This window comes from Oncorhynchus keta, chromosome 21 (assembly GCF_023373465.1).
Source record: "Oncorhynchus keta strain PuntledgeMale-10-30-2019 chromosome 21, Oket_V2, whole genome shotgun sequence".
In the NCBI taxonomy this organism is placed as follows: Eukaryota; Metazoa; Chordata; class Actinopteri; order Salmoniformes; family Salmonidae; genus Oncorhynchus; species Oncorhynchus keta.
This window is the reverse complement of record NC_068441.1, coordinates 16,152,203-16,179,808: the sequence shown is the minus strand read 5'-3', so window position 1 is coordinate 16,179,808 and position 27,606 is coordinate 16,152,203. Positions and strand designations below refer to the sequence as shown.

Sequence of the window (27,606 nt, the reverse complement as noted above, 5' to 3'; positions counted from 1 at the left end):
GTGGAACTGCATTAGAGCTGTCAAATCCACAAGTGGCTCTCAGCATTACACCTAAAGCAGACATTGCCATTTGCTGCACGGAGTCACATTAACAGAAATCCCATGCAGCCTTGTTCACAAGTTACAACACTGTAACGTCGTTTGTCAGTTGAAGGAGAAGCGGACCAAAATGCAGCGTGGTGGTTACTCATGTTCTTTAATAAAGAATAGCATGATATATGAAATAACTATAATATACAAAAACAATAAACGAAACGCGAAAACCTATTACAGCCTATCTGGTGAACACTACACAGAGACAGGAACAATCACCCACGAAAACACTCACAGAATATGGCTGCCTAAATATGGTTCCCAATCAGAGACAACGAGAATCACCTGACTCTGATTGAGAACCGCCTCAGGCAGCCATAGACTACGTCGACGCCCCACAAAACCCCAAGACAAAAAACACACCACAATAACCCATGTCACACACTGGCCTGACCAAATATATAAAGAAAACACAAAATACTAAGACCAAAGCGTGACAGAACCCCCCCCTAACGTGCGGACTCCCGGACGCACCTCAAAACCATAGGGAGGGTCAGGGTGGGCGTCTGTCCATGGTGGCGGCTCCGGCTCGGGACGTGGACCCCACTCCATAAATGTCTTAGTTCCTCCCCTTCGCGTCCTGGGATAGTCCACCCTCGCCGCCGACCATGGCCTAGTAGTCCTCACCCAGAACCCCACTGGACTGAGGGGCAGCTCGTGACTGAGGGGCAGCTCGGGACTGAGGGGCAGCTCGGAACTGAGGGGCAGCTCGGGACTGAGGGGTAGCTCGGGACTGAGGGGTAGCTCGGGACTGAGGGGTAGCTCGGGACTGAGGGGCAGCTCGGGACTGAGGGGCAGCTCAGCACTGAGGGGAAGCCCAGCACTGAGAGGCAGCTCAGCACTGAGGGGAAGCCCAGCACTGAGAGGAAGCTCAGCACTGAGAGGAAGCTCAGCACTGAGAGGAAGCTCAGGCAGACTGGCAGCTCAGGAGACAGGCAGACTCCATGCAGACTGGCAGCTCAGGCTGCTCCGAACAGGCAGGAGGCTCCGGCAGCGCTGTAGAGGAGGAAGGCTCTGGAAGCGCTGAACAGGCAGGAGACTCCGACAGCGCAGGAGAGGAGGAAAACGCTGGCTGCGCTGAACAGGCGAGAGGCTCCGACAGCGCTAGAGAGAAGGATGTCTCTGGCTGTGCTGAACAGGCGAGGCGCACTGAAGGCCTGGTGCGTGGTGCTGGAACTGTTGGTACTGGATCGAGGACACTCCCAGGAAGCCTGGTGCGGGGAGCTGCCACCGGCGGACTGGTGTTTGGAGGTGGCTCTGGATAGACCGGACCGTGCAGGCGTACTGGAGCTCTTGAGCACCGAGCCTGCCCAAGCTTACCTGGCTCGAGGCCCACTCTAGCCCGGCCAATACGAAGAGCTGGTATGAACCGCACCGGGCTATGCACCTGCACTGGAAACACTGTGCGCTCCATAGCGTAACACGGTGCCTGCCCGGTCTCTCTAGCCCCCCGGTAAGCACAGGGAGTTTGCGCAGGTCTCCTACCTGGCATAGCCATACTCCCTGTAATCCCCCCCCAATACATTTTTGGGGCTGACTCTCAGGCTTCCATCCGCGTCGCCATGCTGCCTCTTCATACCAGCGCCTCTCCGCTTTCTCCGCCTCCAGTTCTTCCTTGGGGCGGCGATATTCTCCAGGCTGTGCCCATGGTCCGTTTCCGTCCAATATCTCTTCCCGAATCCAGAAGTCCTTTGAACGCTGCTCCTCGCGATTAACAGGGGGAGTTGGCTCAGGTCTGTCTCCTGACTCTGCCATACTCTCCCTGAGCCCCCCCCCCAATACATTTTTGAGGCTGCTTTTCGGGCTTCCTTGCCAACCGTGTTCCCTCGTATCGTCGGCTCCTATCTCCGACTGCCTCTGCTCTCCTAAGTGCCTCCACCTGTTCCCATGGGAGGCGATCTCTTCCGGCCAGTATCTCCTCCCAAGTGTAACAACCTTTGCCATCCAACACGTCTTCCCATGTCCATTCCTCTTTTCGCTGCTCCTGCTGTCGCTGCCTGTTACCACGCCGCTCGGTCCGTCTGTGGTGGGTGATTCTGTAACATCGTTCGTCAGTTGAAGGAGAAGCGGACCAATATGCAGCGTGGTGGTTACTCATGTTCCTTAATAAAGAATAGCATGATACATGAAATAACTATAATATACAAAAACAATAAACGAAATGCGAAAACCTATTACAGCCTATCTGGTGAACACTACACAGAGACAGGAACAATCACCCACGAAAACACTCACAGAATATGGCTGCCTAAATATGGTTCCCAATCAGAGACAACGAGAATCACCTGACTCTGATTGAGAACCGCCTCAGGCAGCCATAGACTACGTCGACGCCCCACAAAACCCCAAGACAAAAAACACACCACAATAACACATGTCACACCCTGGCCTGAACAAATATATAAAGAAAACACAAAATACTAAGACCAAAGTGTGACAAACACTGGAATGAGAGATGCAATGTACACCTCGATTAAGATGATAGAAATCCTCATTATTTAGTTTGAATGATTTTTACATTTGAGCATAATTATTTCTATATAGCCTACACATTATCGTTCTGAACTTCTAACGCGAGTGGAGCTTCGTGACAATAATCACAAGAGCAGCTGCTAACCAATTTCCCACCTCCAATGCAGTTCCACCTCCAACACCGCTTGATCTGATTGAATCTTGGCCCTAGACTTTTGCTCAGCAGTCTAACACAAAGTCGGTCACCACCTTCCAAATAAATTGTCCATCTTGTGTCGTCTACCTGACAACAACATAAACTTTACAAAAACCAAGTGATCAAAGGTCATGAAGTTTTGACTGCAGTTGACTGCAAGTTTCTGCTGTTGCTCATCATTAACTTCCTCCTGCAGCCAGCGCCTGCATTGTGGAAGGCTCTATATAGGGTGTTTTTGTTTTACTCACGCGAGCTTGACCAAAGACTTGACTGAAACGGGAACCAGCTTTGTGTAGACTTCAATGTACAACTGAATGTGATATGTGAAGCTCCCTCACCAATTGAATTCCAAGTACAATGCACACACATATATTAACAGTTTGTGAGTGTGTAATATGGGGGTTTCAACATGAAAAAGAAAACACTTTTATAAACAATGGCAAACTGCCATGATGCATTTTTCCTTTTGCAAATGCACCTCCCCCGACATTACTCTTCGACTCTCGTCTGCAGTCGGTTGCTTCAGCCTTACCACTCAAACGAGCCCAATGTTTGTGGTGCATAGGAGACCTTGGTTTGAACCCACTCAGTCACATTGATCCATTGGTTTTTCTGGAGCCATATCAAAATATAGTTTACTTTTGCTTTATGACATTGAGCATGAAAAGATCCTGCATGACAATAAGATTACTTAAAAAACAAATGTACAACGTCGTTTTATGTGCTCCGGTCCTTATTACTATCTAGCTCATGGGATTTCTATTTTTATTTGACCTTTATTTAACTAGGGAAGTCAGTTAAGAACAAATTCTTATTTACAAGGATGAATACCCTAACTCACTAAAGCAGAGGGCTAACAATAGCTCCAGCAGTTTACATTCTAGAAAATCAAAGTACCCTTTGTCTGTCCTGTTGGTTTTTCTGGTGTTCCGTTTTTCTCAGACCTCCATTCTTACAACCCCTCTCCCATTCCTTTCCCAAGCCCAGCTCTCGACATGATCAATTTTCCGACTCGCTGGAGCGTTTCTTCTCCCACGGTATAGCTGACAGACCTCCATACTTCCCTGCCTGGCTTCTCCTAACAACATCTCACCAGGGACAGGTAGGAACAGTGTCAGAACACGGTGTCTGGTGTCCATACTGTAGTTCTCCCTGATAGCCTTGTATGGACCAGCCCAGCCACCCCTTGTCAACATGCTTTCACTGAGTTGCTAGAGCTGGGGAGGACAATGGACAGGTGCAGATAGAATTAGATTCACATGCAGTTTCTCTCTCCTGGTAGGAAAATGAATTTCCATTGTGAACGAGTGATCTCTTACATGCATGGAATGAAGATTCCATGCATGTATTGTTTTGGATAGTTATTCTATCTAATCAGTAATATGTGATGTTCCTTTCTGAGTCATGTTTCTAAGCATGGTTTCATCTTTTGCCTGAGGTTTCATATTTTACCTGAGGAGGGAAGCAGAGGCTTGATATACACAGATAGTTCAGATTTACACATTTGTCAAAAATGCCCTTTGTCTTCCCAGGTGTACAGATGGTTCATTCTATATTACCTCTTCACAGGCTTACATATCTGTTTCCATCGATCTCTTCATGTGAAATAATATTGCCTCACACTTAATAGCACATATTTTCATTTCCCCAATCTATGTTGGTAATGTCTTGGATACCACATATACAAAAGTTATCGAACAACAATTGATTAAAATATGCATTTATTGAGATATTTACACAGACATTTCTAAAGTAGGCCTGCCTATATATTTCTAAATCAGTAAGTTGGATATTTAAATACAGGTGATACAGGTCAGGGATAATTCCCTATCATTTTTGACTTGGGAGTAGGGACATTACAATGAAATATTGTAAAATTAGTTGTAAATGGTAAAAACATTTTGTTTGCAAATCTTTAAAAAGTACATTGTCAAAATATTATACAAATATTTTCCATTGCTCCACATAATGTAATTTAGTATATCAACTTCAATTACTTCTCATAGTTCAGGTTTTACCATTCTTAACTGTCAAAGTGGGTAATATTTCCTTTGGACAATTCATGGCTTATAAAGAGCTGTACTTATGCAGTTTAAGATCTATGATTCTACAAAGATAACTTGCAAAATAAATGAGGTACTGAGCACCATTCTTACGAAGCACCATTATGAAGGTAGGCAATTATATGATTCTTTAACTAATATAACAAGTGTTAGCCGTTTTTTGTTAAATATCAAGAAGTACTGTGAAACAAATCTTAGTAGACTCCCAAATCATAAATCAAATGGTTTGACAAAGCAGAGACAATAACAATATTATAATAAATCCATCTTTCACAAAGACCTTGGAATTCTATATTTCCATTATTTAAAGTTTTTATAAATCCACTCATCCCAAAAGATAATGATTAATAAAGTGGAATATTTGGCCTTGCATTTTGTTATTCGTTATAGATAAGACCCATGCATCTCCTGTCTGTCTGCTGCAGCTCTTCTGGTGTTGGCCTGATGATGCTACAGTACATCCCAGGGCTACATCCCTGAGCCTTCCTCCACCGTAGCCTCACTACCAGGACTCTGAAAACAAGAACCAGAAAACTACATATTATGGACTGTGTGCACCTTGTTTTCCATTAAAAAAACCGTGGAAATTTGGAACTTACAGAGTTCACCCCTGCCCCAGTGCCACCATTCAACAGCATCTTCGGACTGTCCTTCTGCGAATTCAGAAAGTTATGTAATCCTCACAAATTGCGTTACACATAGATGGCTTTATGGTTTTACAAAATATAAAGTACTGCATATTATTTCTGTCTGTTGGTGAGTTAGTCAGAGTTGTTCAAGTTCAGGTCTAGTAACAGTTCTCATACTAGAAATGTGATATTTCAAGTTGGTGCAAATGAAACAGATGTCAGGGTCAATGTCCTGACTTGTCTTTGTTCTCTTGTATGTTAGAGTGCAGTAGTGGTAGATGCCCCACTGCCTTGGAGGATCAACTTACAGAGCCGTGTTTCTCAGTCTGTGACCCGTATATATTGATAAAATAAAACATTTCAGTAGAGACCCAGTTAGCTGAAACAGATTTAATCAGTTCTAGCTTTGATTTAGTGATCCTAAAAGGAGGAACACTGATATTGAGTGACCCATATTTACTGTCTATACTCCAGTGTGTCTGCTAGCCTGAACTCACGTAGTGTGAGTTGGCCTCCAGTAGCTCCTCAACATCACTGTCCTCCATACTGCAGCCTGCAGGGAAACACTCTGCAGCACGCTTCTCTCTTACTGGTCTTAGGAAGTCAGCCGCTGTGGATTTCCTCAGCAGAGCTACAAAAACAATAAAAAACCCACAGAGGAATATTTGCACCAACACACAGTACTTAATGTCCGTAGGAATAATGTACTAAGTAACTCAAATATCAATGTCAAATGTTGTACCGGATGACAATGGTGAAAATAGTGATAGAACCAAGTCAAATAATATCAAATTAAATATGAGTCAATTTTTACTCCATATATTTGTTTATCTTTTGTCCTTGCATCACCATCACTTTGATATCGATCACCAGCTCTGAGTCTTGCAGAGAGACAGATGTTACAATAACTTACTTCTATAGCCATTATATGGTGCTTTGAAACCCTCATGTGGCAATTAAATGACAAATTCCATTATTTGTTCTTGAAACACCTGCAACTGAGCTGTTTCCAGTTCACGGGATTAAATATACTTATAATAGAGATAATATATGAACTCTTACCTGCTTCACAGATGTAGGTCATGTGCACCATAGCCAGCAGTGGCACAGCAATATCCATACACAGCCTCATTGCCTCTCAACAAGCAAAGTACAATGCCCCTAAAAGCCCTCGCTCTTTGTATGTTACCTGAGAAAACACCACGCCCCCCCCCAAGCACCTCAACAACATCGTTCATCGTGTGTGTGTGTGTGTGTGTGTGTGTGTGTGTGTGTGTGTGTGTGTGTGTGTGTGTGTGTGTGTGTGTGTGTGTGTGTGTGTGTGTGTGTGTGTGTGTGTGTGTGTGTGTGTGTGTGAGCATGTGTATATGTGTGTCTGTGTAGAATCTAGACAGGTGGAACAAGGCCAAAGAGGGTGCTCTATTTCTAAGCATTTACTTATGGATGCGCCACGAGCAGCTTAATTTCAGGTCAAATTAGCTTGTTCAATAAGGACAAATATATAAACAATCACACATCACTGCACTAATCAACCTGAAGAGCAGACACAAATGTAACATGGTGTGTATCCATGTCAATCCCCATCGCCACAACAGTTATGACACAGACTAGTTGTAAGTAACATTTATTTTGTGTTCTATTTAAAAAGTAGAAATTGCTTATCTGGCTGAACTTATCGGTAGTTATCCGTTTCTATAGTATAATCTAAAATAGGATACTTCCACTGCTGTATTTAGTCACTTTGTTAAGAATAGCAAATTCTATTACTCAGCTCTTACTCAGGAGTCAGGACTGAATGTGGGCACTTTCATTATAGGTGTTCCATTCGCTCTACCCTTCAGTTCAGGTTCACCAAGGCAACATTGAAACAATTTGGCTCTTGTGTAGCGGAGCACTACAAATCGGATCCTGAAGATTCTTTAGGATTAAGCACACAGGAGGGTGATAGTGGTTTGAGGACAAAGAGTCTTCTTGTGATGCAGTGTCGCATTACTCTACCCCCATAATTATGGGGCCAAAGAATTTAGTGAGGGCACAGGGGACTATGTCTAATGGTGTCTCGCAATGCTTAGCAAAACGCCTAGAGTCGATGTCCTCACCCCCGCGGAAATATAATTAGCATAATTTAAAAAATCACCATAAAAATAATTTTCAAACGAGATATTCTGTCTGTATTACTCATAGCCATCAAGTATTCTTAGGTCAGGGACTGATTCTGAATCATTCTCTTGTGCATTTCACTATTCTCTCAGGGCAAAAATCCTACTCTCATGAAACCATTCCATTGGATACCTTGGAGAATTTGCATGTTTGGTCAAAGTTGGGATATTACATTGAGGGCTCAAACCGATACAAAAATGTCACAGACAGACACATCTTTAGAATTTCAGTGACAATGTACTCTGTACTGCCACAATCTTCCTTTCTTAATGAAGGCTTAGTAGAGTTGCCACTCACTCTCTCCCAGGCTTTGGCTTGTTTACCTGTTCAGGTGTCACCGGTCCAGAATTCCAGCCTTGATGAATTGTTGCTCAGCATCTTACTCTCTGGTTTGTAACATTCCATGGGAAGTGGCACTGTAGTGAGTGCCCTGTGTTCTGGTTGTTTGGCACAAGAGACAGCTTCCTGGCTTTGCCTAAATTGACCCAATAAGGACACTAAACTCGATACACTGTTGCGAACTTACTGATGGAACTTTGTTTTCTAGAACTTTCAGCCATGATGGTAGTAGGCTGGATCAGTGGTGTGTTTGTCTCTCTAATGTAGCTCACCAGATATTAATCTCTTCTTCAACAGCATTCAATAAACTTCCAATGAGTCTAGACATTCTCCATCCAAATGAATGGTCACAGTACTACTATCAATGCATTGTTAGTCCTTTATTTATTTTCTCAGAAAGAAAAGCAATCTTACTTAAGCCCTTTGTACCTCCCTTCTCAGATATGTAGTAATTTGATCTTTTATTGTTATTCATAACAATCATATTGCTGTTATTAAAGCTGTTGAAATAATCATGCATTAATAGAGACGTACTTTTATGCAATGAAGAGACTGAAAAATAAACGAGAAGTAATGTCTTCATGTTTATATCATGTACAGTTTTATACCATTAAACATTGTAAGTGGTTCAGGAGTCAGTAAAGGCAGAGAACAATATGTGGTGTAAAAAAACACAAAAATACAAATATACGCAATCAGGTTAAAAACAAATTCAAACTTAATCATTGGATTTTAAGAAGACATTATTTAAAAAATGACTAATACATATTTGATCACTAAAATACATATTCAGATACATCATTTAATTTTCTAAAGTGCCGTTTTTAAATAAAATTATTCAACTGATTGCATTTAATTGTGTATCGCTACATAATACTATTTAAAAATAGCTGTGATAGAATTACAAATGTGAGAATATCTACCTTGTCTCACACCTTTAGCACAAAACATAAATATCACTTTCCAAAATATGTAAATGTTCCCGAAAAAAAGGTGAGATGGGGTTGGAGGTAATATAAATATCTGTGCCTCGTGTCTCTTCAAAATCACACCAACACTCACATTCACCTACATACAGTATGATGCCCAGGTGACATTAAATGATTGATAGTATACAGTTTTATAATGATAGCTTTTCTTTTTTTGAACTTTTGGATTATGATGACATGCAACTAGGAAGGCACTGTTAGGGATAGGAACTTTCTCTGTGAGAGAATTCACATTGAGATGCGTGACCTTAAATTGCATGAGAAGATTTTGAATGTGCCATTAAGTTAATAGGATTGTTTCCTGTTAACACTATTATTGATTGTATGTGCAGGTACAGTGTGCTTTTTATACTGTATCCTAGAGAATGACTCTTGGATATACACAGCTTAAAATGAAAAGAAGCCACTGCTGTGACACTGTAGAAGAACACCCACTTTGGCTTTATTTCTAGAGTCGTTGCAATACGGAACACTATGTCCACTAGTGAATAGCTGCTCCCCTCTTTGTCCCTCACACTCATGCCAGTTACTCTGGATTGAGATATCACAGCTGTAGTTTGGCCTATGTTACTGACTGTAACAGTAGCCCAATGCAGAGTCAACCGTCCTTCTCTGTCTCTCTCTGTGTCTCTGCTCTGAGGAGGATAGTGAAGGCATTGTGTCATGGCTTGTCGACCAGTCCTTGTAACAGGTAGAAGTTCCTTGCTGTTGTCTGAGTTGTGCAGTCAGAGGAGCACATCACAGCAGTTCTTTGTCCATTCACACGTATAACACACACATGCGTGCAAACTCCAGCAGATTCCAACTAAATTGTATACCTGGACCGGTTGGTCTCTACACCTCTTTCTCTCCATTACTGTGAAAGGACGTACGTCTCAAGTTCTCCTTGACCTTGACAAACTCTGGGGCTTTCACTGTCTCCTCTTGTTTTTCCTGCTCCTTCTCCAACTGTATCAGAAACACAAGGGAGTTTATTCAATCAATTTTTGACTGATGCCTTTGTAAAATGTTCTATAGCAATATAATTGTATTGACCGATTGATGATTCCTACCACTTCTAGCTTATCCTTCCTCTTGAGGAGCTCTTGTTCCAGAGGAGAGATCTTCTTTCTGGCCTCATCTTCTTCCTTCCTCTGCTTTATCACCTTTTCCCTCTTCCTGGCCTCTAACACTCGCTGCAGCTCCGGCTTAGACTCCACACCAACAACGCCACCCCTATGAGCCGGCGGGACAGAAGGTATTTACTAAGGTCATATGCATTTGAATTTAACTTCAATGTTTTCATCTTGTCTCCAGCAGAGGTCACTCTTATCATGCCAAATGCTAAATTCTGATTTTGCTCTGTCATCTGATATCCTGTCCTCACCCATTGATACAACCAAACGTGAAAGGATTAAGTTGCAGTTTAGGAAACAACAATTGCGTAGAAGTAGCCTAAATCAAAATTTCCTAGGGACTAGGGACTGGTGATCCACGAGCTGTGTTTTTGTGTGTGTCTCTGAATCTCTATGGTGATGCTAATCCATTTAGATTGGCAGCCTCTTTTCAAATTAGATAGAAAAAGCCTTTGTGGGACCTTTATTCTATCAGGATGGCAAAAAAACCATCCTTCTCAATTGTTAATATGCTTTGAATTTACTCAATCACTGCACGTGGCCTCTAAAACTGATAAAGAATACATTCAATCTCTACCCTCAATATCTCACATCAGCTAACTTCAGAGTGACAAGCTATTACACTCAGGATAAGATAGGTATTGAACTCTCCACTGGGCAAAAACTGGTTGAATCCATGTTGTGTCCACGTCATTTCACCCCAAAATACGTGATTACGTTGAATCAATGTGAAAAACGTATTGGATTTGCAAAAATCCACCTAAATCCAACTTTTAGGTGGATTTAACTTTGAACCTAAATCCAATGACATGGTGACATTTTGGTTGGTTTCACTTTTAACTCATGTTAGTTGACAACTCAACCAAATGTAAATCAAAACAGTGGGACTCTTGGCAATCCTCCTCTCAGCTCTCCTCTGTGAGACGGCTAATTAAATCAATGTAGTGCCTTCTTCTTCCTTAGGGAGGTGCAGTCACAGGTTTGTATTACGTGGCAGATAGAGGGAGGGCTGCTATGGGAGGTGTGATTAGTGTTTTCATTAATTTTGTCTGTGCTCATCGAATAAGTCGGAGAGGTGTACACAAACAAACATGGAGGTGATTAAAATAGAGTGATTCTGTGTTCATCGGCATTCACCCGCTTCTCTGCACACAAAACAAATAAAAATCAAATCACATTTTATTGGTCACATACACATATTTAGCAGATGTTATTGCGCGCGTAGCGAAATGCTAGCTCCAACAGTACAGTAGTATCTAAACGCACACACACACACACACACTCTCATGCACACACTACTAGACTGCTGTGTATAGCAGCAGCCTGTCTATGAATTGACTACAATCTATTTTCCCCAAGAAATCTATGGAAGGTATAGTTCGCTGGCCAACCATAGGACAAGCATAGCACATTAAAAGGGCTGATATCTGAGCCCACTATATTACTTTCTGGTTTCTGTTGTCTATACTCATGACCCTGGGACCACTGACTCCTCTATACCTCCTCACTGCTTAGAAATCCATAGATAGGCTCCTGTTTCCTTCCTAGCTACGCAGCATTGTGAACTGGAGTGACATTTGAACCCAAACATGTTTTTTCTCTCTGTGTGTTGTTGTCAATGCTTTTTAGTCCCTCTTTTCTCTTCTATCCGCCCCCTCAGATCTCCCAGCCATCAATGCCACTCAATGATATAAAAAGCCTTATCTACAGCGAGAGAGCGAATGAGAGGAGGAGAGAAAAAGCAATCAGAGAAAAGAGAGTGGAGACCAATCAGTTAGAAAGAGAGACTGTTCAGTTTGATGACCTAATTCCTGCACCCCCACCTCTGTGGTGTGGCTTATCTCCCAGCGTTGTTAGGGCTCTCTCTGTCATGGTGCCCAACACAGATTGCCTCTTTTGGGCTTTGACTCTCACAGCCATACCCCTCTTAGCACCAGTAGCAGTGCCAACCCAAGCCCTGCAGATAAATGCTTAATTGAAAGTATGGTGCCATGCCAGCTTACCTCTGAGTATCTGCCTGCCTGTCTGCCTGTAGAAAAGCAGACGCTAATGCATTTGTGTGCATCTCAAGGGAAATATAATAATCTGCTGATCACGGCCAAATGGGTCCCTCGATGTGGTGTCTGTTTGTTCTAGATGAACATTGACAGAAGCACCAAAGCAGGCTCAGTGAAAGATAACCTTACATAGCCCCAAGCACATATATGGAATACTGTATGTTAGACCGGAAATTCCTGCTACATTTATCAATTAATTTCTATGTTTTTATATTCTTCCAATTTCTCACTCTAAGAACACTCCATGTTTAGTGTACTGGTTTTTCCTCTCTCTGTCATATCAACACTGGACGGTGGACATATTTAATAATGGTCATATTACTAGAATAGAGGATGCAGGTGAGACATGCATGTCCTTTCTTTAACAGATTTCCTTTAGAGTGAATTATGTATTACTAGACTAGTGGGCTATAAACGATTGGTCTGGCTCTCCTGTATGATGATGTTGTTATTCTAACCTATTTAGCACCTGATTGATTAACAGACTACCTACAGTGTAATCAAGTTCAGATACACCATGAAAATTAATTAACATACTGGAGATTGATTACAGAAAGAGAAGAGCAGATAGGGGAGGTATGTCACTGTTATGTACTGCATTCTATCTTCCTGGGACAACAGGAATTTCATAATTAAAATTCCTCAAACATTCATGTATCTTATACCGTTTTAAAGGTAATCACAGTGTCCGATTTCAAAAAGTCTTTACAGCGAAAGCACCACAAACGATTATGTTAGGTCACCACCAACTCACAGAAAAATTCTGCCATTTTTCCAGCCAAAGAGAGGAGTCACAAAAAGCACAAATAGAGATAAAATTAATCAATAACCTTTGATGATCTTCATCAGATGACACTCATAGGACTTCATGTTACACAATACATGTATGTTTTGTTTGATTAAGTTCATATTTATATAAAACAAATCTCAGTATACATTGGTGCATTACGTTCACTAGTTCCAAAAACATCCGGTGATATTGCAGAGAGCCACATCATTTTACAGAAATACTCATTATAAATGTCGATAAATACAATTGTTAGACATGGAAATATAGATATACCTCTCAATGCAACCACTGTGTCAGATTTCAAAGAAACTTTACGGAAAAGCAAACCATGCAATAATCTGAGACGGCGCTCAGAAAAAAAATGCTCCGCCATGTTGGAGTCAATAGAAATCAGAAATAACATTAGAAATATTCCCTTACGTTTGATGGTCTTCATCAGAATGCACTCCCAGGAATCCTAGTTCCACAATAAATGAAATGTTTGTTTTGTTCGATAATGCCCATAATTTATGTCCAAGTAGCTACTTTTGTTAGCGTGTTTAGTACACAAATCCAAAAGGTTGTGCAGGTCCAGCCGAACGTCGGACGAAAGCTTCAAAAGTTATATTACAGGTTGAAGAAACTTGTCAAACTTAGTATAGAATCAGTCTTTAGGGTATTGTTATCATAAATCTTCAATAATTTTCCAACTGGAGAATCCCATTGTCTGTAGAAATGCAATGGAATGCAGGTCGCTATCACCTGCTATCATGTGAAATGCGCGTGACCAGGACCTGGCTCTCTGCCAGACCACTGACTCAAACAGCTCCCATCCGACTCCACATCACAGTAGAAGCCTCATTCAAGTTTCTAAAGACGGTTGACATCTAGTGGAAGCCTTAGGAAGTGCAACATAACCAATATCCCACTGTGTATTCAACAGGGGCTGGGTTGAAAATCGACCGACCTCAGATTTCCCACTTCCTGTTTGGATTTCTTCTCAGGGTTTTGCCTGCAATATGAGTTCTGTTATACTCACAGACATATTCAAACAGTTTTAGAAACGTCCGAGTGTTTTCTATCCACTACCAATAATAATATGCGTATATTAGTAACTGGGACTGAGGAGCAGGCCGTTTACTCTGGGTACCTCTGGACACCTTTCATACAAGCTACTCAATAATGCCCCTGCAGCCGTAAGAAGTTAAAGGCTTGAGTTCCCACTGTCCCCTAAAGGATGGTTGGAGTGCTTGAGCCATGGGGATTTGCCCAGTTCCAAACAACTCAGTGATTGGGACAGTGTCTTGAGGGGTTGTCACCTAGCAATAACTGGCTTCTAATTGGCCTGCTAATTAAAGAGATCTGAATGTTGAGAGAAAGAGAGAGACAGACGACAGGTTTCAATGGAGAGAAAACACTGCTCTGTTTGGTTAGTCGCTATTTTATATGCCTTAAGGCAAGTTCGTGCATATTATGACAACATTTTAAGACGTTTTTGTCCGTTTTGGTCTTCAGCAAGGTTTTTTTGGGCTGTTCGTGCACACAAAAATTGTCCTTGCCCCTTCGTCGGCCATTGGTCAACATTAGGGATTCTTCAATGAAGTGTTTGTTGTCATACAATGATAGACGACTCCTTTTATGCAAATTTCACTAGAGAATTACTGCAACAAACATCTTAATGTAAAATTGCGCAACTATGATCTCCTCTGCAATAACGTCTAAATTATTGACAGATTTCTTTAGTTATTTTTTAATTAATTCTGACTATTTTGAGGAAGTGTATACTGGCTACGGCATCTCAAGATGAACAAACAGAACTGTTGTCGCTTTTTTTGTTTTTCAAGCAAAAATCGTTTCATTTTTTTCATCCCAAGATCCAAACACAGCTGATTCTCTGTAGTCATTTAGAATTCCTATTTGAGACCCTTTAAATAGTGGGTGGGGGAGATTAACACCCATCTCCCCCAAACTCTTTTAGAAAAAAGGTACTATCTAGAACCTTAAAGGGTTATTCAACTGTCCTCATAGGAGAACCCTTTGAAGAACCATTTTTTGGTTATAGGTAGCAAAACGGGTTCTACCTTGAAACAAAAAGGGTTTTCTGAATAACCCCTTTGGAACCCTTTTTTTATAAGAGTGTACCCAACCTGGCATGTTGAAAATATCCTGCCTCCTGGGAACAATTGTTTTGGGGGACTTTTAAGTATAGTTACCAGCATATGTTGTGAGTGGATCTCCAAGACCCCTTTCAGAAATCATTTTGGAGGGGCAGTTTATCGGGTTCTAGTCAGGAGAGGGAGAGAGGGGAAATGGGAATGTTGCCTATGCTGTAACACTTTGTTTCAATCATTATGACCCTTTTTAAATCCAATCCTTTCTGTTTGTTATGTTGTTACAATAAAGTACCTTTGGTTTATATAATTGAGAAGTGGGATTACACCATTGTAATATTACGATCAGTTGTAATCTGACCTTTCGTGACTAATGATGTCTATGTTTTAGAATGTACTTCTCCTTTTATGTAAATCCGTACATGTTTAGGTACATATAGTGATTATGAGTAATCCTGGATCTCTTTAATTTTGTAATGCCTTGATATGGGTATGTGTCTTTAATGTCATCATATGGATCTGTAATGGGGCATTACTGTAGGAAAATCCATCTCATCTAAAATTAGTATTAGTGATGCAAAACATTACAGAGGGCTTGGCTAAGGATGCTGAATGCCTTGTCAGGTTGACCTGTGTGTACACACAGATGTAGACACAGAAGAGCTGGAAAACACTGATAGCTAGATTTCTGGATAATAACCTCAATCAGCTGTCTCATACAAGATTTTGTATGGGACTCTGTTGGGTGGGAGTTGTACCTTTTCTGGCTCATTAGCAGCTCTCGTTGGAGGTCCTGGTGGCTTTTGGAGGCTTTCACTGGATTAAGGAGCTTTTTGGGCTTGATGAGATCATGATCTCCCTCCATGTAATTGGGCTGGGGGATGTAGCCAGCCACTGGGGGCTGGTCCCTGTGAGGGTAGTCCTGAGGTGGGTGGCTCCCATCCTGCCTGGGCTGCTGCTCCCACTGCAGGTTCGCATAGGCCGATGCTGTAGGACAGAGAGTAGAAGAGAGGGTGGGACAGGATGAATGAACAGAGAAAGATACCAGCGTTAGTGATTGCGAAGGGAAACAGGGTAATCACATACTAGCAATTGAGGCTTGAGCGAGGGAAACAGGAAGGTGGCCATAGGTTCCACATACCCATAAAGCGGCAATAGCCGCTGCATCCACAAAACAGGAGATGGGAAAATATTCCTGCTGATTGGCACACATTAGCAACAGCTGAGCAACGGCAGGTGATCCGCAAGGCACTTGGCTCTGTTTGGGCTCTTTGGAGCTGTGGGTTGAGATGCTGAAATGCTAGTTTACACCCTCTTCGCTAACTGTTAAACAAACAGTCGCGGCCAAAAGTTTTGGGAATGACACAAATATTAATTTTCACAAAGTCTGCTGCCTCAGTTTGTATGGTGGCAATTTGCATATTCTCCAGAATGTTATGAAGAGTGATCAGATGAATTGCAATTAATTTCAAAGTCCCTATTTGCCTTGCAAATTAACTGAATCCCCCCAAAATATTTCCACTGCAATTCAGCCCTGCCACAAAAGGACCCGCTGACATCATGTCAGTGATTCTCTCGTTAACACAGGTGTGAGTGTTGACGAGGACAAGGCTGGAGATCAGTCTGTCATGTTGATTGAGTTTGAATAACAGACTGGAAGCTTCAAAAGGAGGGCGGTACTTGGAATCATTGTTCTTCCTCTGTCAACCATGGTTGCCTGCAAGGAAACACGTGCCATCATCATTGCTTTTCGTAAAAAGGGCTTCACAAACAAGGATATTGCTGCCAGTAAGATTGCACCTAAATGAACCATTTATCGGATCATCAAGAACTTCAAGGAGAGCGGTTCAATTGTTGTGAAGAAGGATTCAGGGAGCCCAAGAAAGTCCAGCAAGCGCCAGGACCGTCTCCTAAAGTTGATTCAGCTGCAGGATCGGGGCACCACCAGTACAGAGCTTGCTCAGGAATGGCAGCAGGCAGGTGTGAGTGCATCTGCACGCACAGTGAGGCATAGACTTTTGGAGGATGGCCTGGTGTCAAGAAGGGCAGCAAAGAAGCCACTTCTCTCCAGGAAAAACATCAGGGACAGACTGATATTCTGCAAAAGGTACAGGGATTGGACTGCTGAGGACTGCGGTAAAGTCATTTTCTCTGATGAATCCCCTTTCCGATTGTTTGGGGCATCAGGAAAAAGCTTGTCCGGAGAAGACAAGGTGAGCGCTACCATCAGTCCTATGTCATGCCAACAGTAAGGCATCCTGAAACCATTCATGTTTGGGGTTGCTTCTCAGCCAAGGCAGTGGGCTCACTCACAATTTTACCTAAGAACACAGCCATGAATAAAGAATGGTACCAACACAATAGTTTGGTGATGAACAATGCCTTTTCCAGCATGATGGAGCACCTTGCCATAAGGCAAAAGTGATAACTAAATGACTCGGGGAACAAAACATCGCTATTTTGGGTCCATGGCCAGGAAACCCCCCAGACCTTAACTTGTTATGGCTGCAATCCCGATATCGGGATCGATATGACAACTACCAGTGAAAATAGAGGGCGACAAATTCAAACCACAGAAATCTCGTAATTACAATTCCTAAAACATACGTGTCTTATATCATTTTAATTAAAGCTATTCTCGTTGTTAATCCAACCCAGGTGTCCGATTTCAAATAGGCTTTTCAGCGAAAGCACTACAAATGATTATGTTAGGTTTCCACCCAACCACAATAAGCACAGCCATTTTCCAGCAAAATATAGCATTCACAAAAAGCATAAATAAAGATCAAATTAATCACAAACCTTGATTTATCTTCATCAGGTGACACTCATAGGACGTCATGTTACACAATACATGCATGTGTTGTTTGATAAAGTTCATATTTATATCAAAACATCTGAGTTTACATTGGCGCGTTAGATTCACTAGTTCCAAAAACATCAAGTGATTTTGCATAGCCACATCGTTTCAACAGAAATACTCATCATAAATGGTGATGATAAAACAAGTTATACACATGGAATTATAGATATACCTCTCCTTAATGCAACCGCTGTGTCAGATTTCAAAAAAAGTTTACGGAAAAAGCAACACATGCAATAATCTGAGACGGCGCTCAGAACAGTAGCCAAATTAGCCTCCATGTTGGAGACAACAGAAACCAGAAAATACATGATAAATGTTTCCTTACGTTTGATGAACTTCATCAGAATGCAGTCCTAAAAATCCCAGGTCCACAATAAATGCTTGATTTGTTCGAAAATGTCCGTTATTTATGTCCAATTAGCTACTTTAGTTAGCGCGTTTGGTAAACAATTCCAAAGTCACAAAGCGCGTCCACTATAACGTGACGAAAAGTCCAAAAGTTCCGTAACAGTCAGTAGAAACATGTCAAACAATGTACTGAATCAATCTTCAGAATGTTGTTTACATATATTTTGAATAACGTTCCAACCGGAGAATTAGAATTACTTCAGATGAGCGGTTGAATGCAAGTCCTTCCCCTGTGAACGCACCTGGTGAAAGCATGGTCCACTCATGGCTGTGGTGACTATTTCCTGTGTCAATTGACCCCCCTTCACATTAGAGTCATCAGACAAAGTTCTATTTACTACTGACATCTAGTGGAAGGCGTAGGAAATGATCATTGTAATTTCAATGAGACCTTGGTTGAAAATCTGCCACCTCCTGCCTGCTATATGAGTTCTGTTATACTCACAGACATAATTCAAACAGTTTTAGAAACTTCAGAGTCTTTTCTATCCAATACTAATAATATGCAAATATTAGCAACTATGACTGAGGAGCAGGCCGTTTGATATGGGCACCTTTCATCCAAGCTACTCAATACTGCCCCTGCAGCCATAAAAAGTTAATCCCATTGAGAACTTGTGGTCAACCAGGGCAGATTGCAGAGGTCTTGAAAAAAAAGGTCAACACTGCAAATATTGACTCTTTGCATCAACTTCATGTAATTGTCAATAAAAGCCTTTGAATCTTATGAAATGCTTGTAATTATACTTCAGTATTCCATAGTAACATCTGACAAAAATATCTAAAGACACTGAAACAGCCAACTTTGTGGAAATTAATATTTGTGTCATTCTCAAACCTTTTGGTCACGACTGTACACACAAGCAAACCCCAGAGGGAATGCCAGGTTCACCGAGCTTTGACTTTTTATTTTATTTTTAATAACTTCATAAAGGTGGGGTGACTAAAACTCAAACCTAAGTGGCATGGGAAGTGCATGGGATTTAGTCACTCTCCAGTGCTCTCAATGGAAGTTATAGAATCATTCATAGAATGTTGGTTCCATTGTTAGGATGTAAATCGTCCCATCAGAACATACACAGATACACTCAATTACCAAAAGTATGTGATCACCTGCTTGTCGAACATCTCATTCCAAAATCATAGGCATTAATATTTAGTTGGACCCCCTTTGCTGCTATATCAGCCTCCACTCTTCTGGGAAGGCTTTCCACTAGATGTTTGAACATTGTTGCTTCCATTCAGCCACAACAGCATTAGCGAGGTCGGTCACTGATGTTGGGTGATTGGGTTGTCTATGTTCATATTTCTATGTTATATTTTATACGTGTTTGGCCTAGTATGGTTCTCAATCAGAGACACGTGTATTTCGTTGTCTCTGATTGAGAATCATACTTAGGTAGCCTTTTCCCACCTGTGTTTTGTGGGTGATTATTTTCTGTTTAGTGTGTTTTGCACCTGACAGAGCTGTTTCGTTTTTTTCACGTTGTTATTTTGTATTTCAGTGTTCAGTAATAAACATCATGAACAGATACCACGCTGCACGTTGGTCTGATATTTCATACTCGTCGTCAGACGACGAAGACAACCGTTACATGTGTACAGTGCAGTAACCTGCAGTAACTTGTAAAGAACAACAGCAGAAGTATATGACCTAGGCGGTCCTGTTTGTCTGAGGATTATAAGGGCATTATTAGTCACTGAACAGTGTGGGCCTGTCAGTCTACAGAGATGAGATGCAAAATGCAATTCACCGAGAGGGAAAGATAGAAAGTAATAGAAAGAGAGAAAGCAATAGAGAGAAGGAGAATATGAGAGATATAGTAATCAAAAGAAAGAGAGCAGTACACAAAGAGCTGAGTGAGAGGGAAGTACAGTAGGGAGAGAGATGGGATAAACAAATTCATAGAAAGTAAGTGAGCAACACAGGAAAGGAGGGAGGTATACATGGAAATTAATAAAAATATAGACATACAGAAAGAGAAAACCAGAGTCATTGTTTTTTATGAGTGCTGGTCCAGCAATGCAAACTCGCTGTAATCACAGATGCCTTCTATAATGAGCCTTGGTGGTACATGGAGGGAACGGTTTCCAGAGTTGTGGACACTAGTCCACAAGTCACAAATTTGGTGAAAATAAAATAACATGAGACTTTACTTGGACTCGGAGCCTCAAGACTCAGTACTCGACATTGACTTGAGACTGATGACTTGAACTTATCTGGCCAGGTTTTGTAATGTTTTGTCACTCATTTTGTGGCACAGAGTCTAGTTGGATTACTCCACATGCAGCCAGAGACTGAAGCCGCAGCATCGCCCTTGCAAAAAAACCTGCAACAGATTGGCTAGTCCCGTAATAAATACATTTGCAGCTCCAAAAATGGTTTGGTATTCAAGAATATTAACTTTTTAGTTTGCAACCTCATCAGCAATGTGGCAACAATTACTAATATAGGCCTACTGGTATTATAATTTTTTTTTGTACTTATGAAGCTTGCATTTGGAATTTGTTTAAAATGAATTATTACTGTGGAGAAGACCCATCATAGGCACGGCTCTTCACTTGCGCACTCCAAACTCGCGCCAATGGGGAGTGCTATTTTTCTCTTGTTGAAATGTGTGTTCTTGCTTTCACACGTTTGCATCGGCCCTATGTGATAAATCTATATTCCATCTAATACTACAATAATTTATAGCGTTTCAACATTCCATCCCTGTACCTTGCAGTGCAACACGTAGACATTTATGTTTCATGTTTGATAGACCAACAATACATTTGAATTTAGCCAACCATTTCTTACCCACTGAGTGGGCGTAACGTTTATTGTGCACATGAACGTTCACAAGACTCATGTAGAAGTTATGTTTATTTAACTCAATGTATGGTTTCCTTTGTTCATATTTTCCGGGTAATGTCGGAGTTCCGTGTGTCTGTGTCCTATGTCGCTTGTCATTCATGTTTGTGCGTAATAGGAGCGCGTGCACCTCAGTGAGTATAGAAATAGGCTACGTGGCCTGCACTCCACGCTTTGCAGTCAGAATGTTGACTAAGAGAAAATGATTGTTCCATGAACGTATGAAGTATCATTAATATTCATTAAGTCTGATTAAGATGAACGTACCAATGTAACAAAGGATCTTTAAATGACCTTTTACATTGTAGAACCAGTTTATTGATTGTAATTGATATAATGGCACCAGAGGAGATGGCTGACGTTTTATGGGCTCCTAATGTCACGCCTTGGTCTTAGTATTTTGTGTTTTCTTTAATTATTTGTTCAGGCCAGGGTATGACATGGGGTTATTGTATTGTCTTATTGGGGTTTTGTAGACATTGGGATTGTGGTTGATTAGGGGTGTGTCTAGTATAGGCTTGGCTGCCTGAGGCGGTTCTCAATCAGAGTCAGGTGATTCTTGTTGTCTCTGATGGGGAACCGTATTTAGGTAGCCTGGGTTTCACTGTGTATTTCGTGGGTGATTGTTCCTGTCTCTGTGTAGTGTTCACCAGATAGGCTGTAATTAGATTTCTCGTTCCGTTTGTTGTTTTGTATTTTGTAATAGTTATTTCATGTATCGCGATCCTTCATTAAAGATCATGAGTAACCACCACGCTGCATTTCGGTCCGACTCTCTTTCGACAAACGAAGAACGACGTTACACCTAACCAATTGTGCTATTGTTTGTGTCTCTTTGCGTTATTCGTAACTCATTTTGTACATAATGTTTCTGCCACTGTCTCGTATGACCAAAAAGAGATTCTGGATATCTAAATACTCACCTCATACTGGTACGAAGATTATTTCTTTAACGAGTCAGACGCAAAGGATTTACTTCAGACAACGGACAAGACCCAAATCCCCATGAAGAAGAGACAGAGATATAGGGGTCGTAGGTCGGGAGGCCTTGTAAGAATCCGACGGCGAGTGTGTTACCCGCCTCTACCATCAGTCCTATTAGCCAACGTGCAATCATTGGATAATAAACTGGATGAGCTCCGATCAAGACTATCCTACCAACAGGACATTAAAAACTGTAATATCTTATTTTTCACAGAGTCGTCGGTGAACGATGACAGTGTGGTAGGATTTTCCATGCATTGGCAAGATAGAACAGCTGCCTCCGGTAAGACGAAGGGTGGCGTCTGTGTCTATTTGTCAATAACAGCTTGTGCACAATATCAAATATTAATGAAGTCTTGAGGTTTTGCTCACATGAGAATCTCATGATAAGCTGTAGACCATACTATTTACCAAGATTGTTTCATCTATATTTTTGTGCAACCAGAGGAAAATAAACTCTAGTCCACCTTAACTCCACACACAGAGACACGTACAAAGCTCTCCCTTGCCCTCCATTTGCCAATTATTTTTTACCATCACTCTATCCTCCTAATTCCTGCTTACTAGCAAACACTAAAGCAGGAAGTACCAGTGTCTCGCTCAATACGTAAGTGGTCAGATGACGCAGATGCTAAGCTACAGGACTGTTTTGCAAGCACAGATTTTTCCGATGACATTTAGGAGTACACCACATCAGTCACAGGCTTCATCAATAAATGCATTGATGACGCCGTCCCCACAGTGACCATACGTACATACCCCAACCAGAAGCCATGGATAACAAGCAACATCCACACTGAGCTAAAGGGTAGAGCTGCCGCTTTCAAGGTGCGAGACTCTAACCTGGATTCTTATAAGGAATCCCTCCAACGAACCATCAAACAGGCTAAACGTCAATGCAGGACTAAGATTGAATCCTACTACACCAGCTCCGACGCTCATCGGATGTGGCAGGGCTTGCAAACTTTTACAGACTACAAAGGGATGCACAGTGAGCTGCCTAGTGGCACGAGCCTACCAGACAAGCTAAAGGACTTTTAATGCGTGCTTCGAGTCATGCAACGCTGAAACATGCATGAGAGCACCAGCTGTTCCAGACGACTGTGTGATTATGCTCTCTGTAGCCAATGTGAGTAAGACCTTTAAACAGGTCAACATTCACAAGGCCACATTGCTAGGTAGATTACCAGGACGTGTACTCTGAGCATGTGCTGACCAACTGGCAAGTGTCTTCACTGACATTTTCAACCTGTCCCCGAATGAGTCTTTAATACCAACATGTTTCAAGCAGACCACCATAGTCCCTGTGCCAAAGGACACCAAGGTAGCCTGCCTAAATGTCTATCGACCCGTAGCACTAACGTATGTAGTCATGAAGTGCTTTGAAAGGCTGGTCATGGCTCGCATCAACACCATTATCCCCAAACCCTAGACCCACTCCAATTTGCATACAACCCAAACAGATCCACAGATGACGCAATCTCTATTGCACTCCACATGAACCTTTCCCACCTGGACAAAAGGAACACCTATGTGATAATGCTCTTCATTGTCTACAGCTCAGCGTTCAACACCATTGTTCCCTCAAAACTCATAACTAAGCTAAGGACCCCGGGACTAAACACCTCCCTCTGCAACTGGATCCTGGACTTCCTGACGGGCCACTGCCAGGTGGTAAGGGTAGGTAACAATACATCTGCCATGCTGATCCTCAACATGGGGGCCCCTCAGGTGTGTGTGATCAGTCACCTCGTGTACTCCCTGTTCACCCATGACTGCATGGCCAAACACAACTCCGACACCATCATTAAGTTTGCCAATGATACAACAGTGGTAGGCCTGATCACCGACAATGTGTTGTCTGCAAACTTGATGATTGAGTTGGAGGCATGCATGGCCACGCAGTCATGGGTGAACAGGGAGTACAGGAGGGGGCAGGGCACACACCCTTGTGGGGCTCCTGTGTTGAGATTCAGCAAAGTGAAGGTGTTGTTTCCTACCTTCACCACCTGGGACTCAACTTTAGACTCAGACCTTGTGACTCGAGTAATAATGACTTGGTCCCACCTCTGGCTGTTTCTAAAGCAGTAGCGATTTATAAAGAAGCTTACTGTACTCCAATTCTCTGCTGGATCTCTACACATCTCTACACAACCACTCATACAGTGAGAGGAATGTGCTCTCTATGGGTGTACTGTGTATGTATTGTGCGTGTGCGTGTGCGTGTGCGTGTGCGTGTGCGTGTGTGTGTGTGTGTGTGTGTGTGTGTGTGTGTGTGTGTGTGTGTGTGTGTGTGTGTGTGTGTGTGTGTGTGTGTGTGTGTGTGTGTGTGTGTGTGTGTGTGTGTGTGAAATAGACACGACTCCCAAAAGATCAAGAGCGAGATGCAGAGTGTCACGTGGGAGACGGACACGTGGGTGAATTCAATAGTCCTTCAATCATATAATCCTGACTGTGGTTGTATTGATTTGACATTTAGACCAAGCTAGATGTCATCTCAATGCACCCTGGGTAAGTTAATTGTACCTCTGTGCCCTGAGTCCATCATCCAGTTGCATTGGGACAATGCGTTTAGAAGGTTCTCTGAAAACCCTCGAAGAGCATGGGAAATACTACTTTCCTCTTGGTGTCTGTGGCAGGAGAGCAGGCTCAGGCTACAGTGGCTAGAGAAACATGAGCCCTTTCAGTCCCCATCCTCCCACATTCTACAGCAAACCATTTTATGGCAATGTAGTTTGAGTCGCTGTTTGTACTTTTAAATGCTTTTTTTGCCACTAAGTTATGTTATCCTGAGTAAGTGGTTATTGTAGTGAAAGCAGGCTACACATTGTTTGATTATACACATCTTTAGGAAATAAAGGTGAAATATGTTGGCCTGTCAATCAATTATTTCCTTATGACTTTCAACCAAGGCACATTCTAATGTTTTTCAGTGAGATTTACTTCCCTGGTATTCTAGGAAGTGCATGCAAATGGCTTGGGTAGGGAATTTATTAGTTCTGACGCTACGCACCTTGGGAGGAAAAATCAGACGAAAGAGTTCTCAGATTGTATACAAACAGAACACTGGTTGTCGTCGTGGCAACGCAGGCTCCCACGGGGCAGGGTGGGAGAGTTGTTTTCCCAGAATACACTGTGAATACAGATTGACGACACACCATGAAATTCAGACTGAGGCTCCATGAAGTCATTATCATTAAAAAAGGCAGGGGTCTAACCTCGTATCAGCAGCAGCCAAGGATGACGGATGTTATGCCTAACCAGACAGGCCATCAGAATCATATAGTACGCTACTTAGAATTGTGACTGTAGAGTTGAATTAAGCAAATTATTCACTCAGGGTCACTAGATAAATTAGTGATACAGATAAAACGGTAGACACATTCTGCTTGAATAAGGTACATGGTGTGTATGTTTAAGTAGAGTATGTTACTGTTGCCATACTCATGCAGGGCAGTCGGTCACACACCCTCTGATAACATGCCCGCCAGGCAATACAGTTTATTTGACTTGATCACAACTCTGCCATTACAACACAGAGGTGAACCCAGTGTTATTCTACTTAAATAAACAATACATCCAGATACTGCAAGTGAAATCACAGAAAAATAGCTTGCGAAAGGTGGAAGTCTCATACAGTTTGAGCAACATATGACAACAGAACAACCATTGATCAGTTTAAAGTGCACTTAGGAGGCCAGCACTGTCCAATTGACAGACAGAGGACGTGAGGCTTTTCTGCACAGAGCACATGTTAATGTCCCAAGACTCTCAAGGGTACACACATGAAAATTCTGCTTGGACATTATCTAAATTAATCTATCTGAAATAAACATCATCCCCAAAGCCAATTCCTCATTTGGCCACCTTTCCTTCCAGTTCTCTGCTGCCAATGACTGGAACGAATTGCAAAAATCACTGAAGCTAGAGACTTATATCTCCCTCACTAACTAAGCATCAGCTGTCAGAGCAGCTTACCGATCATTGCACCTTTACGCAGCCCATCTGTAAATAGCCCACCCAACTACCGCATCCCCATATTGTCATTTATTTTTTTCTCTGTTGCACCCCAGTATCTCTACTTGCACATCATCATCTGCACATCTATCACTCCAGTGTTAATGCTAAATTGTAATTATTTAGCCGCAATGACCTTTTATTGCCTTACCTCCCTAATCGTCTACATTTGCACACACTGTACATAGATTTATTGACTGTACGTTTGTTTATGTGTAACTTTGTGCTGTTGTTTTTGTCGCACTGGTTTGCTTAATCTTGTTCTAAACTGGCCTACCTGGTTAAATAAAGTAGATTTTTTACATTAAAAAAAACACTTTATTCAAGGATTACGGATTAGAGAATAATCAAATTAGGTGATTACAATTGCTATGCTGTCGGTTAACATGACAATCTGTGCTGCTGTGCCATTGCATCAGTCATAGATATAAGCTAACTGTCCACAACTGATTTTCTGTGAAACTGATCTAATGCTTTTTGCGTCACAACTTCGAGTATATTTCGCTCTGTTTGTCTGTTCCAGGCACTGCCAATGAACCCTCTTAGATTTGTCTGAAACACGTTCTCCCTCATAAATAGAAACCGACAACAACATCTATACAGTATCTACAAAGTTCCCACCAGCTAACCTCAATAATACATCCCACTGTCCTTGCGAAACCATGTTGTATTATCAACATGCTGTACAGATCTCACTACCTTCTCTGTACTTGCACAATGCCCCTTTTCCCTAAATAAAGTCTATAACATATAAAACACTGTCCTGCAAAATCTGTCTTTTGCTGATTCCTCTGTGTCAGCCCTGCTGTTCTGCCATAGTGACAGAGTGGAGTCTGGCTCTGCATGGGTCTTACCTGACTTGACCATCACGTCCCTGGGCCTCCCAGACTGGCCAGGAGGTAACAGGCTGTGGCTGTGGGTGACTCTCTGTGCCATGCCTCTCTCTGTGTCTGTCTCTCTCTCTCTCTCTATCCGGGTGTCTCAGTGTGTCCTGTCTCTGAAACCTAAATGTCTCTGTGTAGAAGCCCGTCAGAGGCAGGGCTGGTGCAGCACTCCTTTAAACTTCTGTGCCCAGGCTAGAGTAAACAGTCACATGACCCTGGGCATTCCACTGTCCCGCCCCTCCCGCTCTCCTTCCCTCCACTCTGTGCTCTCTCGCTCTCCCTCTAATATTATTACTCTCTCTTTTGCCTCTCCCTTCCCTCTCTAACATGCTGTTAGATATTCTCTCTCCCCCTCTCACGCTCCCTTTCTCATGCTCTCTCTTACACATTTTTTAATCTTCTCTCACTTTTCCTCTATCCACTCATGATCCATTTCCCTCTCCCCTACTCTCTCTCTTTTAAATTATTTCTCACTATTTTCTCTCTTTCTCTTTCACTACCCCCTCTCTCTAGTTCCTTATCCCCCCCACTGTCTCTCTCCATCTCTCCCCCTCTCTCTGATCCTCAATGGTCTATAGCTCGTAGGATTAGCAGAGAGTT

The 27,606-nt window shown here is 42.2% G+C and overlaps 1 protein-coding gene across 2 annotated transcripts; it reads right to left on the bottom strand.

The window, feature by feature from the left end:
• Positions 1-8,317: 8,317 nt before the first annotated feature.
• On the bottom strand, positions 8,318-27,203 carry LOC118400172 (protein FAM107B-like). 2 transcript variants are annotated; one of them, XM_035796740.2, is made up of 5 exons: positions 26,977-27,203; positions 25,119-25,238; positions 15,752-15,980; positions 9,994-10,156; positions 8,318-9,889 (listed from the first exon to the last, which is right to left on the bottom strand). In XM_035796740.2, the coding sequence occupies exons 1-5, from the start codon at positions 27,056-27,058 to the stop codon at positions 9,776-9,778; spliced, it is 708 nt and encodes a 235-aa protein (XP_035652633.1). In that variant the 5' UTR covers positions 27,059-27,203; the 3' UTR covers positions 8,318-9,775. The 2 variants fall into 2 exon arrangements, with proteins under 2 accessions (XP_035652633.1, XP_035652634.1); XM_035796741.2 differs by lacking the exon at positions 25,119-25,238 and having other exon boundaries at positions 26,977-27,199.
• Between the last annotated feature and the right edge of the window lie 403 nt (positions 27,204-27,606).

Coding starts and splice junctions, on each gene's coding strand:
- LOC118400172 (XM_035796740.2), bottom strand. CDS start 27,058: ATGGCACAGAGAGTCACCCACAGCCACAGCCTGTTACCTCCTGGCCAG. Junction 15,981..25,118: donor GTCTGATTTTTCCTCCCAAG/GTGCGTAGCGTC, acceptor TCTGTCCTACAG/CATCGGCCTATGCGAACCTG. Junction 10,157..15,751: donor CTGCTAATGAGCCAGAAAAG/GTACAACTCCCA, acceptor GCCGGCTCATAG/GGGTGGCGTTGTTGGTGTGG.